The following is a 13,485-nucleotide window of genomic DNA, read 5'->3' as shown; positions in this document are numbered from 1 at the left end:
ATTCAAATTATTTATGGTCTATGTAATAGGCATAAACAGTGTTTGGCTAACAGAAGTGACTCCTGTCCCTCACCACATAACTGGACCTAAGGATGACATATAAACACAATTTGCTTAATTTAGATGTTTTTTTCCTGAAGTTCTCAATTTTAAACTTTTGACATAGGGGTACCATGCAAAAAAATTCTGCTACTCTAAGGCAGGGGTGGCCAACTAGTCAGAGGCAAAGAGCTGAAAAATATCTGTAGTCAAGTCAAAGAGCCAGTAACTTGCGCGCACAGGGATATGTGGGGTGTGGCCTAACTGGCATCAGGATACGCCCCATTTTTGTGCGCCGCCTTCAGTATGACATTCGGAGGACCATGACCATACGTCACACCCCCATGTTAAGTTACACCGGGAGCAAGAAACGCCAACAATCCAGGTTTACATAAAATACACTAAAACAAGCCAGCCTCTCCCCTTTCACTTTGTGCCTCTCCATATCCCGCCTCTCTGCTCTTAGCCTGCTCCCCCCTTCACACTGTGCCTCTCAGCCTGCTTCCCCCTTCACACTGTGCCTCTCAGTCTGCTTCCCCCTTCACACTGTGCCTCTCAGCCTGCTTCCCCCTTCACACTGTGCCTCTCAGCCTGCTTCCCCCTTCACACTGTACCTCTCAGCCTGCTTCCCCCTTCACACTGTGCTCTCAGCCTGCTTCCCCCTTCACACTGTGCCTCTCAGCCTGCTTCCCCCTTCACACTGTGCCTCTCAGCCTGCTTCTCCCTTCACACTGTGCCTCTCAGCCTGCTTCTCCCTTCACACTCTTATGTTCCTTCTCTCATATATGTCCTCTCTCCTTCGGGCACTGTTTTACCTATAATTGCCTGTGGGAGGGGCCATAGAGGGGAGGAGCCAGCACAACCAGTGAAGAAATTTACAGTGCACCAGCTCCTTTGGACCCCGTCTATACCCCATCGTACTAAGTCTCCCCAATATCCCTTATGGACTACGAGAAAAGGATTTACCGGTAGTTAATTCAAATCCTATTTTCTCTAGCATCCATAAGGGATATTGGGGGAATCTAGTACGATGGAGACGTCCCAAACCTTACAGAACGGACGGGAACGTGCGGAAACTGCTGCAGCACCGCCTGCCCAAACTGGGTATCCTCTTTGGCCAGGGTATCAAACTTGTAGAACTTAACAAAAGTATTCTTCCCTAACCAGGTAGCAGCTCGGCATAGTTGCAAGGCCGAGACTCCACAGGCAGCCGCCCAGGAAGAGCCCACCGATCTTGTACAGTGGGCCTTCAGGGACTTAGGAACAGGTAAGGCTGCCGACACATAAGCCTGTTGGATAGTAAGCCTAAGCCAACGAGCAATAGACTGCTTCGAGACAGGACAACCCTTTTTCTGCGCATCATAGAGCACGAACAAGGAATCCGTCTTTCTGATCCGAGACGTCCGCCTGCCAGAGCCAGTAACATCACCATCTTCCACGTGAGGTACTTGTCTTCTATTGTCATCAGATGTTCAAACCAGGAGGACTGTAGAAATTCCAACACTACATTCACATCCCAGGGTGCCGTAGGCGGCACAAAAGGAGGTTGTATATGGAATACCCCTTGCAAGAAGATCTGAACACAGCCAATTTCTTCTGAAAGAAAATGGAGAGCGCTGAAATCTGGACCTTAATGGAGCCCAGACGTAAGCCCTTATCCACACCAGCCTGCAGGAAACGTATGTCTCACACCAAGAGACATATCTTCTCCGGATATAATGATAGTGTTTTGACGTCACAGGTTTCCTGGCCTGAACCATGGTAGCAATAACCTTTTTGGAAAGGCCCTTGTGAGCTAGGATGTTCCGCTCAACCTCCATGCCGTCAAACGAAGTCGCCGTAAGTCCGGGTAAACGAATGGTCCTTGTTGAAGATCTCTTCTGAGAGGTAGAGGCCTAGGGTCTTCGACGGACATGTCCAGAAGATCCGCATACCATGCCCTCGAGGCCAATCCGGGGCAATCAGAATTGCCTGGACTCCCTTGGGAGCAACGGAATCGGAGGAAACAAGTACACCAGCCGGTAAGGCCAAGGCGACATCAGTGCCTCGCCTGAGGGTCCTTGGTTCGTGAGCAATACCAGTGAAGCTTCTTGTCGAGTCGAGAAACGAACAGGTCTATCTGTGGGCAGCCCCACCGGTGGATAATCTGCTGGCACACCTGCTTGTGGAGATCCCACTCCCCCGGGTGGAAATCGTGACGACTCAGGAAGCCCGCTTCCCAGTTGTCTACACACGGAATGAAGATTACGGACATTGCACTTGCATTTCTTTGTTTTTGCTTTGTCCTCTGGGAGGAACACCTTCTGAGCCACCGTATCCAGAAACATTCTCAGGAACTGGAGCTGCTGAGTAGGCTCCAGTTGGTACTGTAAATTGAGGCTCCACCCATGGTGTGACAGAAGCTGAATAGTGTGGTCTATATGGAGCAATAAAAGCTCCCTGGATCTCGCTTTTATCAAGAGATCGTCCAGGTAAGGGACAATATTGACCCCCTGGATCCGGAGCTGGATCATCATCTCCGCCATCACCGTCGTGAAAACCCTCGGAGCTGTGGACAGGCTGAAGGGTAGCGACTGGAACTGGTAGTGATCATTCACCAGTGCAAACCGCAAGAAAGCCTGGTGAGGCGGCCAAATCGGGATATGGAGATAGGCGTCCTTTATATCCAGCGAGACCATGAACTCCTGTTCTTCCAGACACGCAATCACTGCTCGCAAGGATTGAATCTTGAACTTGAAAACCTTTAGGTAAGGGTTCAAGGATTTTAGATTCAGAATGGGCCTTACCGAACCGTCCGGTTTTGGTACCACGAACAGGTTGGAGTAGTAACCCTTTTCCGGTTGTTGTAGTGGCACTGGAACAATGAATTGGGACTGGACCAAATTTAGGATGGCCTATTGCAGCGTAACTCGTGTATCCTCCAAAACTGGTAAGCTCGATTTGAAAAATCTTTGGGGAGGAGCGTTGTCGAACTCCAGCTTGTAGCCCTGAGAAATGAGGTCCTAAACCCAGGCATCCTGGCAAGAACTTTTCCAGATGCGGCTGAAGTGACGCAGTCGAGCTCCCACCTCGAGATCCCCTCGGGATGGGTGGGCACAGTCATGCTGAGGGTGCTCTGTTCCTGAGAACCTGCGGCTGCTGCTTTTCTTGTCTTACCTCTGCTGCCTCTCGTTGCATTGGAGGCACCGCTAGCCCTAGACCTAAATCTGGTAGTCCGAAAGGACTGGGTAGACGGCCCCGGGTAGGAACGTCTAGCCGGCGGGGCCCCAGAGGGGAGAAATGTGGATTTCCCCGCAGTAACCTTAGAAATCCACGTATCCAACTCAACCCCGAATAGTCACTCCCCTGAAAAAGGGAAGAGACTCCATACTGCGCTTGGAATCTGCTTCCGCTATCCACTGATGCAGCCACAGGGCTCTGCGCGCCGACACTGCCATGGCAGTAGTCTTAGCATTAAGAGCACCTATTTCCTTTTAGAGAATCATACAGGACACGTGCAGTGTCTTGGATGTGTCTTATGAGCGTCACCGTAGTAACCAGGGGCATATCCCCCCCAAGAACCTCTTGAATTTGAGTCGCCCATGTATGAATGGCATGTGTCGTCCAGCAACCCGCAAGCACAGGTCTTTGTGATACGCCAGCCGCTGTGTAAATAGACTTTTTAGTGTAGACTCTATTTTTCTATCCCCAGGGTCCTTTAATGTAAAGCAGGCCGCAGCTGGCAGTACCACCTTTTTAGATAGGTGGGAGACGGATACGTCCACGGCTTGGGGTTCTTTCCAATTTTTCCTACATTCTGGGGCAAATGGGAAAGTGTACAAAAACCTTTTTGTCACCTGATTTTTTATCAGGCTTTTTCCAGGCTTGCTTAAACATGTCATCTAGTTCGGGAGAATCAGGGAAAGGGACACTGAGTTTTTTCTGTGCTAAGAAAAATGGCGGCGGTGCTGCAACGTCTTCTAAAGGGATTTTCAGCACATCCCTGATAGCCAGTATGAGGGGATCAATACCCTGTGCAGAAGTTGAGTCCTCCGTAGTAGGATCTAATTCCTCCCCCTCCTAGTGTACCTCTTCCTCAGAATCTGAGAGTAAATCAGGCAGCCCACGTTTATGTGGCCCTGAACTAGGGAGGGGGTTTGTTTATCATCTGCCTTTGCAGCTAGGTCTGCGACAACCTGCTGCAGCTGTTGTGTCTTCTGATTATTAGCAGTGAGCTGGCATGAGATATCTGCCATCATAGCCTTTATGGCAACGAGCCAGGATGCTATTGGTAGCAGCTGTTCTTTGATGCATATCAGTAACAACCTTCCCATCTTCTGTCTTTGGGCCTGACTCAGAGTAATATGCCATGCTGATTAATTATTCAGTGGCGTGATTATTTGCCACTGCGCATGCATCTAAGTTGTTCTGTGCATGTTCCGCAACAGACTTGTATAGTGGGGGCATGTTTAAGGCTCTGACTGCAATCCCATACACAGCTGCAGCGTCTCCAGTGTCCGTCTTACTGCAGCCACACTGTGCAACCATAGGGCTACTCAGACCTTGTATAATAATGTACTGATCTGAGACCGATGAGATCAGCAAGGCCGCTGGTGGGCGTTTCAATGCAAATCCAGGCGGCAGCAACATTAGCATATTTTCACGCAGCCGCTGCAGACACATCCATAGCTGGAAAAGCATCGCCGTACATCTGACTTAGGCCCTTTGTCACAGTCAGGTCCAAAATGTAATTAACGTATTGTGAATCTCAGATGTTAACATTAAATTCTAGTTATTAGTATATTGCTCCATGTTGCGTATTGCTTTCCTTCTTTTCCACCGACTATAATAGTAGAAGCAGGATACACTGTCACTAAACCTATCTACATAGACTGGTGTTCCCTGGACAAACAGCACAGTTCTCAGCTTGCAGTATCAGGACATAAGTAGTAAGTCCCACTAGCAGCCCATACTGATGCTAGAGGCAAGAAACTGACACAAAGGGTTTATATACCGGTCTTTGCTTAACTTAGAAGAGAAGGATTCAGACGGGAAGAAACTTACTAAGCCATGGTAGCAACAGGAATAAGTCTATTCTAAATTGATGATTAATCAAATGTAAGGTGTACTTACTGGTTTGTTTGCAAAGATGCCATTTGATCGTAAGACTGAGAAGAAGCAACCTGAAAAGAAAACAAGTGTAATAGTAAGTACTGGTCCTGCATCTTGAGTGCTACAATCCAGCCTTAGCTCTAGAGAGCACTCTTTGCTATATGGGGTAGGAGCAGTTTTTATACAGAGGATGAGTTGTTCAAAAGTGGCAAACTCCCTTAAAGCAGGTGTGTCACTTGTTTTGCAAAATACACATCATCTACAATTCTTACTGTGCTTATTACTCAAAAGCCTTTAACTTTAGACATGCTACAATTTCAGGTCTGTAAAAATAAGATTTTACTTACCGATAAATCTATTTCTCGTAGTCCGTAGTGGATGCTGGGACTCCGTCAGGACCATGGGGATTAGCGGCTCCGCAGGAGACAGGGCACAAAAATAAAAGCTTTAGGACTAGGTGGTGTGCACTGGCTCCTCCCCCTATGACCCTCCTCCAAGCCTCAGTTAGGATACTGTGCCCGGACGAGCGTACACAATAAGGAAGGATTTTGAATCCCGGGTAAGACTCATACCAGCCACACCAATCACACCGTACAACTTGTGATCTGAACCCAGTTTACAGTATGACAAACGTAGGAGCCTCTGAACAGACGGCTCACAACAATAACAACCCGATTTTTTTGTAACAATAACTATGTACAAGTATTGCAGACAATCCGCACTTGGGATGGGCGCCCAGCATCCACTACGGACTACGAGAAATAGATTTATCGGTAAGTAAAATCTTATTTTCTCTGACGTCCTAGTGGATGCTGGGACTCCGTCAGGACCATGGGGATTATACCAAAGCTCCCAAACGGGCGGGAGAGTGCGGATGACTCTGCAGCACCGAATGAGAGAACTCCAGGTCCTCTTTAGCCAGGGTATCAAATTTGTAGAATTTTACAAACGTGTTCTCCCCCGACCACGTAGCTGCTCGGCAGAGTTGTAATGCCGAGACCCCTCGGGCAGCCGCCCAAGATGAGCCCACCTTCCTTGTGGAATGGGCCTTGATAGATTTAGGCTGTGGCAGGCCTGCCACAGAATGTGCAAGTTGAATTGTGCTACAAATCCAACGAGCAATCGTCTGCTTAGAAGCAGGAGCACCCAGCTTGTTAGGTGCAAACAGTATAAACAGCGAGTCAGATTTTCTGACTCCAGCCGTCCTTGAAATATATATTTTCAATGCCCTGACAACGTCCAGCAACTTGGAATCCTCCAAATCGCTAGTAGCCGCAGGCACCACAATAGGCTGGTTCAGGTGAAACGCTGAAACCACCTTAGGCAGAAACTGAGGACGCGTCCGCAGTTCTGCCCTGTCCGAATGGAAAATCAGATATGGGCTTTTATACGATAAAGCCGCCAATTCTGACACTCTCCTGGCTGAAGCCAGGGCCAGTAGCATGGTTACTTTCCATGTAAGATATTTCAAATCCACCGATTTGAGTGGCTCAAACCAATGGGATTTGAGAAAATCCAAAACTACATTAAGATCCCACGGAGCCACTGGGGGCACAACCGGGGGCTGTATATGTAGTACTCCTTTTACAAAAGTCTGGACTTCAGGAACTGAAGCCAATTCTTTCTGGAAGAAAATCGACAGGGCCGAAATTTGAACCTTAATGGACCCTAATTTGAGGCCCATAGACAATCCTGTTTGCAGGAAATGTAGGAATCGACCCAGTTGAAATTCCTCCGTCGGGGCCTTCCTGGCCTCACACCACGCAACATATTTTCTCCAAATGCGGTGATAATGTTGTGCAGTCACCTCCTTCCTGGCTTTTACCAGGGTAGGGATGACCTCTTCCGGAATGCCTTTTTCCCTTAGAATTCGGCATTCAACCGCCATGCCGTCAAACGCAGCCGCGGTAAGTCTTGGAATAGACACGGTCCCTGCTGAAGCAGGTCCCGTCTTAGAGGTAGAGGCCACGGATCTTCCGTGAGCATCTCCTGAAGTTCCGGGTACCAAGTTCTTCTTGGCCAATCCGGAGCCACGAGTATCGTTCTTACTCCCCTTTGCCGTATAATTCTCAGTACTTTTGGTATGAGAGGCAGAGGAGGAAACACATACACTGACTGGAACACCCACGGTGTTACCAGAGCGTCCACAGCTATTGCCTGAGGGTCTCTTGACCTGGCGCAATACCTGTCCAGTTTTTTGTTGAGGCGGGACGCCATCATATCCACCTTTGGTTTTTCCCAACGGTTCACAATCATGTGGAAGACTTCTGGATGAAGTCCCCACTCTCCCGGGTGTAGATCGTGTCTGCTGAGGAAGTCCGCTTCCCAGTTGTCCACTCCCGGAATGAACACTGCTGACAGTGCTATCACATGATCTTCCGCCCAGCGAAGAATCCTTGCAGCTTCTGCCATTGCCCTCCTGCTTCTTGTGCCGCCCTGTCTGTTTAAGTGGGCGACTGCCGTGATGTTGTCCGACTGGATCAACACCGGCTGACCCTGAAGCAGGGGTTTTGCCAGGCTTAGAGCATTGTAAATCGCTCTTAGCTCCAGTATATTTACGTGAAGAGACATCTCCAGGCTTGACCACACTCCCTGGAAGTTTCTTCCCTGTGTGACCGCTCCCCAGCCTCTCAGACTGGCATCCGTGGTCACCAGGACCCAGTCCTGTATGCCGAATCTGCGGCCCTCTAACAGATGAGCACTCTGCAACCACCACAGAAGAGACACCCTTGTCCGTGGAGACAAAGTTATCCGCTGATGCATCTGCAGATGCGATCCGGACCATTTGTCCAGCAGATCCCACTGAAAAGTTCGTGCGTGGAATCTGCCGAATGGAATCGCTTCGTAAGAAGCCACCATTTTTCCCAGGACTCTTGTGCATTGATGCACAGACACTTTTCCTGGTTTTAGGAGGTTCCTGACAAGTTCGGATAACTCCCTGGCTTTCTCCTCCGGAAGAAACACCTTTTTCTGAACCGTGTCCAGAATCATTCCCAGGAACAGCAGACGTGTCGTCGGGGTCAATTGAGATTTTGGAAAATTCAGAATCCACCCGTGCTGTTGCAGCACTACTTGGGTTAGTGCTATTACGTCCCCCAGCTGTTCTCTGGACCTTGCCCTTATCAGGAGATCGTCCAAGTAAGGGATAATTAATACGCCTTTTCTTCGCAGAAGAAACATCATTTCGGCCATTACCTTGGTAAAGACCCGAGGTGCCGTGGACAATCCAAACGGCAGCGTCTGAAACTGATAATGACAGTTTTGCACCACGAACCTGAGGTACCCTTGATGTGAAGGGCAAATTGGGACATGCAGGTAAGCATCCTTGATGTCCAGGGACACCATAAAGTCCCCTTCTTCCAGATTCGCTATCACTGCTCTGAGTGACTCCATCTTGAACTTGAATTTTTGTATGTACAGGTTTAAAGATTTCAGATTTAGAATAGGTCTTACCGAGCCGTCCGGCTTCGGTACCACAATAGTGTGGAATAATACCCCTTTCCCTGTTGTAGGAGGGGTACCTTGACTATCACCTGCTGAGAATACAGCTTGTGAATGGCTTCCAATACCGTCGCCCTGTCTGAGGGAGACGTTGGCAGAGCAGACTTTAGGAACCGGCGAGGGGGAGACTTCTCGAATTCCAACCTGTAACCCTGAGATACTACCTGCAGGATCCAGGGGTCCACCTGTGAGTGAGCCCACTGTGCGCTGAAATTCTTGAGTCGACCCCCCACCGTCCCTGAGTCCGCTTGTAAAGCCCCAACGTCATGCTGAGGGCTTTGCAGAAGCCGGGGAGGGCTTCTGCTCCTGGGAGGGAGCTGCTTGGTGCACTCTCTTACCCTTTCCTTTGCCTCGGGGCAGATATGACTGTCCTTTTGCCCGCTTGTTCTTATAGGAACGAAAGGACTGCGGCTGAAAAGACGGTGTCTTTTTCTGTTGGGAGGGGACCTGAGGTAAAAAGGTGGATTTCCCGGCTGTTGCCGTGGCTACCAAATCCGATAGACCGACCCCAAATAATTCCTCCCCTTTATACGGCAATACTTCCATATGCCGTTTGGAATCCGCATCACCTGACCACTGTCGCGTCCATAAACTTCTTCTGGCAGATATGGACATCGCACTTACTCTCGATGCCAGAGTGCAAATATCCCTCTGAGCATCTCGCATATAAAGAAAAGCATCCTTTAATTGCTCTATAGTCAATAAAATACTGTCCCTATCCAGGGTATCAATATTTTCAGTCAGGGAATCCGACCAAACCACCCCAGCACTGCACATCCATGCAGAGGCGATGGCTGGTCGCAGTATAACACCAGTATGAGTGTATATACTTTTCAGGGTAGTTTCCAGCCTCCTATCAGCTGGATCCTTGAGGGCGGCCGTTTCAGGAGACGGTAACGCCACTTGTTTTGATAAGCGTGTGAGTGCCTTATCCACCCTAGGGGGTGTTTCCCAGCGCGCCCTAACCTCTGGCGGGAAAGGATATAATGCCAATAACTTCTTTGAAATTAGCAGTTTTCTATCGGGGTTAACCCACGCTTCATCACACACTTCATTCAATTCCTCTGATTCAGGAAAAACTACAGGTAGTTTTTTCAGACCCCACATAATACCCCTTTTTGTGGTACTTGCAGTATCAGAGATATGCAAAGCCTCCTTCATTGCCGTGATCATATAACGTGTGGCCCTACTGGAAAATACGTTTGTTTCTTCACCGTCGACACTAGATTCGGTGTCCGTGTCTGGGTCTGTGTCGACCGACTGAGGTAAAGGGCGTTTTACAGCCCCTGACGGTGTCTGAGACGCCTGGACAGGTACTAACTGGTTTGCCGGCCGTCTCATGTCGTCAACTGATTTTTGTAACGTGCTGACATTATCACGTAATTCCATAAACAAAGCCATCCATTCCGGTGTCGACTCCCTAGGGGGTGACATCACCATTACCGGCAATTGCTCCGCCTCCACACCAGCATCGTCCTCATACATGTCGACACACACGTACCGACACACAGCAGACACACAGGGAATGCTCTTATCGAAGACAGGACCCCACTAGCCCTTTGGGGAGACAGAGGGAGAGTTTGCCAGCACACACCCAAGCGCTATAAATATATAGGAACAACCCTACAGAAGTGTTGATTCCTTTATAGCAGCTTAATATATCAATATCGCCAAAAAAGTGCCCCCCCTCTCTGTTTTTTTACCCTGTTTCTGTAGTGCAGTGCAGGGGAGAGTCCTGGGAGCCTTCCTCGCAGCGGAGCTGTGCAGGAAAATGGCGCTGTGTGCTGAGGAGATAGGCCCCGCCCCCTATTTCGGCGGGCTCTTCTCCCGGTGTTTGTGAGACCTAGCAGGGGTTAAATACATCCATATAGCCCCAGGGGCTATATGTGATGTATTTTTAGCCAGAACAAGGTATTACCATTGCTGCCCAGGGCGCCCCCCCCCAGCGCCCCGCACCCTCAGTGACCGCTGGTGTGAAGTGTGCTGACAACAATGGCGCACAGCTGCAGTGCTGTGCGCTACCTCATGAAGACTGAAAAGTCTTCTGCCGCCGGTTTCTGGACCTCTTCACTTTTCGGCATCTGCAAGGGGGTCGGCGGCGCGGCTCCGGGACCGGACTCCATGGCTGGGCCTGTGTTCGATCCCTCTGGAGCTAATGGTGTCCAGTAGCCTAAGAAGCCAATCCATCCTGCACGCAGGTGAGTTCACTTCTTCTCCCCTAAGTCCCTCGTTGCAGTGAGCCTGTTGCCAGCAGGACTCACTGAAAATAAAAAACCTAATAACTTTTTCTAAGCAGCTCTTTAGGAGAGCCACCTAGATTGCACCCTGCTCGGACGGGCACAAAAACCTAACTGAGGCTTGGAGGAGGGTCATAGGGGGAGGAGCCAGTGCACACCACCTAGTCCTAAAGCTTTTATTTTTGTGCCCTGTCTCCTGCGGAGCCGCTAATCCCCATGGTCCTGACGGAGTCCCAGCATCCACTAGGACGTCAGAGAAAATGAGAGTACTTTATGCTCGTGCTTCATTCTCATACATCAAGGGTGGTACATGAGAAGATAGAATGTTCAATATAACCAGTGTGAGCCCCGTTACCCTCGATCTTCTAGCAAAACTAGGACAAGCAACCTGAAATTTCAGGCCACAAATTGTTCAGTTTTTACTTTCTGATATTTTCTCAAGTGAAAGTCTAGTACAGTCGTAATGTTCACGCTAGGCTGTTTAGCAGGGCGCCGTGCCCTAACGATTTTTAAAGGGCAAAATACGCCCCTTTACCAAAGAACTGCTAAAACAACCTGCCCGCTGCCTTGCTGCTGCACACGCACAGCATCTATTCACATTAAAGTGAGAGCTCGAGGGAAGCCCAGTACCTACGGAGGCCCCACATCAGTGAAGCAGACGGCTGGGGCACACAACCATTAGTGACGTCAAGGGGGCCGGACCACCCCCAACAGTGACGCCGGCGATGCCACGTCCCCTCCCCAGCTGGGAAGTTTTTCTTGCGTGTGCGTGAATGCACTGCGTCGGCACCTCTGCGCCCTGCCCACATCTTAGCGGGAACATTAAAGTTGGCTTAAAAGCATAGACCTCATAATATTTACTTAGTGTGTGTACATGTGTGCATGTAAACCGGTCTCCTGCGATCTACCAATGTTTCCAAGTAATAATATATTTGGTACTCACAGGTTCAAACTGTGTCTGTGCTGGTCGTAACTGTAGTACCTCTTTCCACAAGGCCTCATTTTCCCTAAATTAAAAAGAGAAAAAATAAGAATTTACTTACCGATAATTCTATTTCTCGGAGTCCGTAGTGGATGCTGGGGTTCCTGAAAGGACCATGGGGAATAGCGGCTCCGCAGGAGACAGGGCACAAAAAGTAAAGCTTTAGGATCAGGTGGTGTGCACTGGCTCCTCCCCCTATGACCCTCCTCCAAGCCTCAGTTAGGATACTGTGCCCGGACGAGCGTACACAATAAGGAAGGATTTTGAATCCCGGGTAAGACTCATACCAGCCACACCAATCACACTGTACAACCTGTGATCTGAACCCAGTTAACAGTATGATAACAGCGGAGCCTCTGAAAAGATGGCTCACAACAATAATAACCCGATTTTTGTAACTATGTACAAGTATTGCAGATAATCCGCACTTGGGATGGGCGCCCAGCATCCACTACGGACTCCGAGAAATAGAATTATCGGTAAGTAAATTCTTATTTTCTCTATCGTCCTAGTGGATGCTGGGGTTCCTGAAAGGACCATGGGGATTATACCAAAGCTCCCAAACGGGCGGGAGAGTGCGGATGACTCTGCAGCACCGAATGAGAGAACTCCAGGTCCTCCTTAGCCAGGGTATCAAATTTGTAGGATTTTACAAACGTGTTTGCCCCTGACTAAATAGCCGCTCGGCAAAGTTGTAAAGCCGAGACCCCTCGGGCAGCCGCCCAAGATGAGCCCACCTTCCTTGTGGAATGGGCATTTACATATTTTGGCTGTGGCAGGCCTGCCACAAAATGTGCAAGCTGAATTGTATTACACATCCAACTAGCAATAGTCTGCTTAGAAGCAAGAGCACCCAGTTTGTTGGGTGCATACAGGATAACAGCAAGTCAGTTTTCCTGACTCCAGCCGTCCTGGAACCTATATTTTCAGGGCCCTGACAACATCTAGCAACTTGGAGTCCTCCAAGTCCCTAGTAGGTGCAAGGCACCACAATAAGCTGGTTCAGGTGAAACACTGACACCACCTTAGGGAGAGAACTGGGGACGAGTCCGCAGCTCTGCCCTGTCCAAATGGACAAACAGATATGGGCTTTTTTGAGAAAAAAACCACCAATTTGACACTCGCCTGGTCCAGGCCAGGTCCAAGAGCATGATCACTTTTCATGTGAGATGCTTCAAATCCACAGATTTGACTGGTTTTAAACCAATGTGAATTGAGGAATCCCAGAACTACGTTGAGATCCCACAGTGCCACTGGAGGCACAAAAGGGGGTTGTATATGCAATACTCCCTTGACAAACTTCTGGACTTCAGGAACTGAAGCCAATTCTTTCTGGAAGAAAAATCGACAGGGCCGAAATTTGAACCTTAATGGACCCCAATTTGAGGCCCATAGACACTCCTGTTTGCAGGAAATGCAGGAATCGACCGAGTTGAAATTTCTTCGTGGGGCCTTTCTGGCCTCGCACCACGCAACATATTTTTTCCACATGTGGTGATAATGTTGTGCGGTCACTTCCTTTCTGGCTTTGACCAGGGTAGGAATGACCTCTTCCGGAATGCCTTTTTTCCTTAGGATCCGGCGTTCCACCGCCATGCCGTCAAACGCAGCTGCGGTAAGTCTTGGAACAGACAT

General features: G+C 49.2%; 1 protein-coding gene across 2 annotated transcripts in view; it reads right to left on the bottom strand.

The window, feature by feature from the left end:
• LOC134909888 (heat shock factor protein 2-like) overlaps positions 1-13,485 on the bottom strand; it is a 333,359-nt gene that overhangs the window by 150,145 nt on the left and 169,729 nt on the right. For both annotated transcript variants that reach the window (XM_063917241.1, XM_063917242.1), the window contains exons 6-7: positions 11,812-11,875; positions 5,152-5,201 (exon numbers count right to left, since the gene is read on the bottom strand). In XM_063917241.1, coding sequence (XP_063773311.1) covers positions 5,152-5,201; positions 11,812-11,875 — 114 coding nt within the window. The remainder of the gene's footprint in view (positions 1-5,151; positions 5,202-11,811; positions 11,876-13,485) is intronic.

Source organism: Pseudophryne corroboree, chromosome 4 (assembly GCF_028390025.1).
Source record: "Pseudophryne corroboree isolate aPseCor3 chromosome 4, aPseCor3.hap2, whole genome shotgun sequence".
Classification (NCBI taxonomy): Eukaryota; Metazoa; Chordata; class Amphibia; order Anura; family Myobatrachidae; genus Pseudophryne; species Pseudophryne corroboree.
Note: the sequence above shows the minus strand (reverse complement) of the source record. Positions and strands in the feature narration are given on the sequence as shown.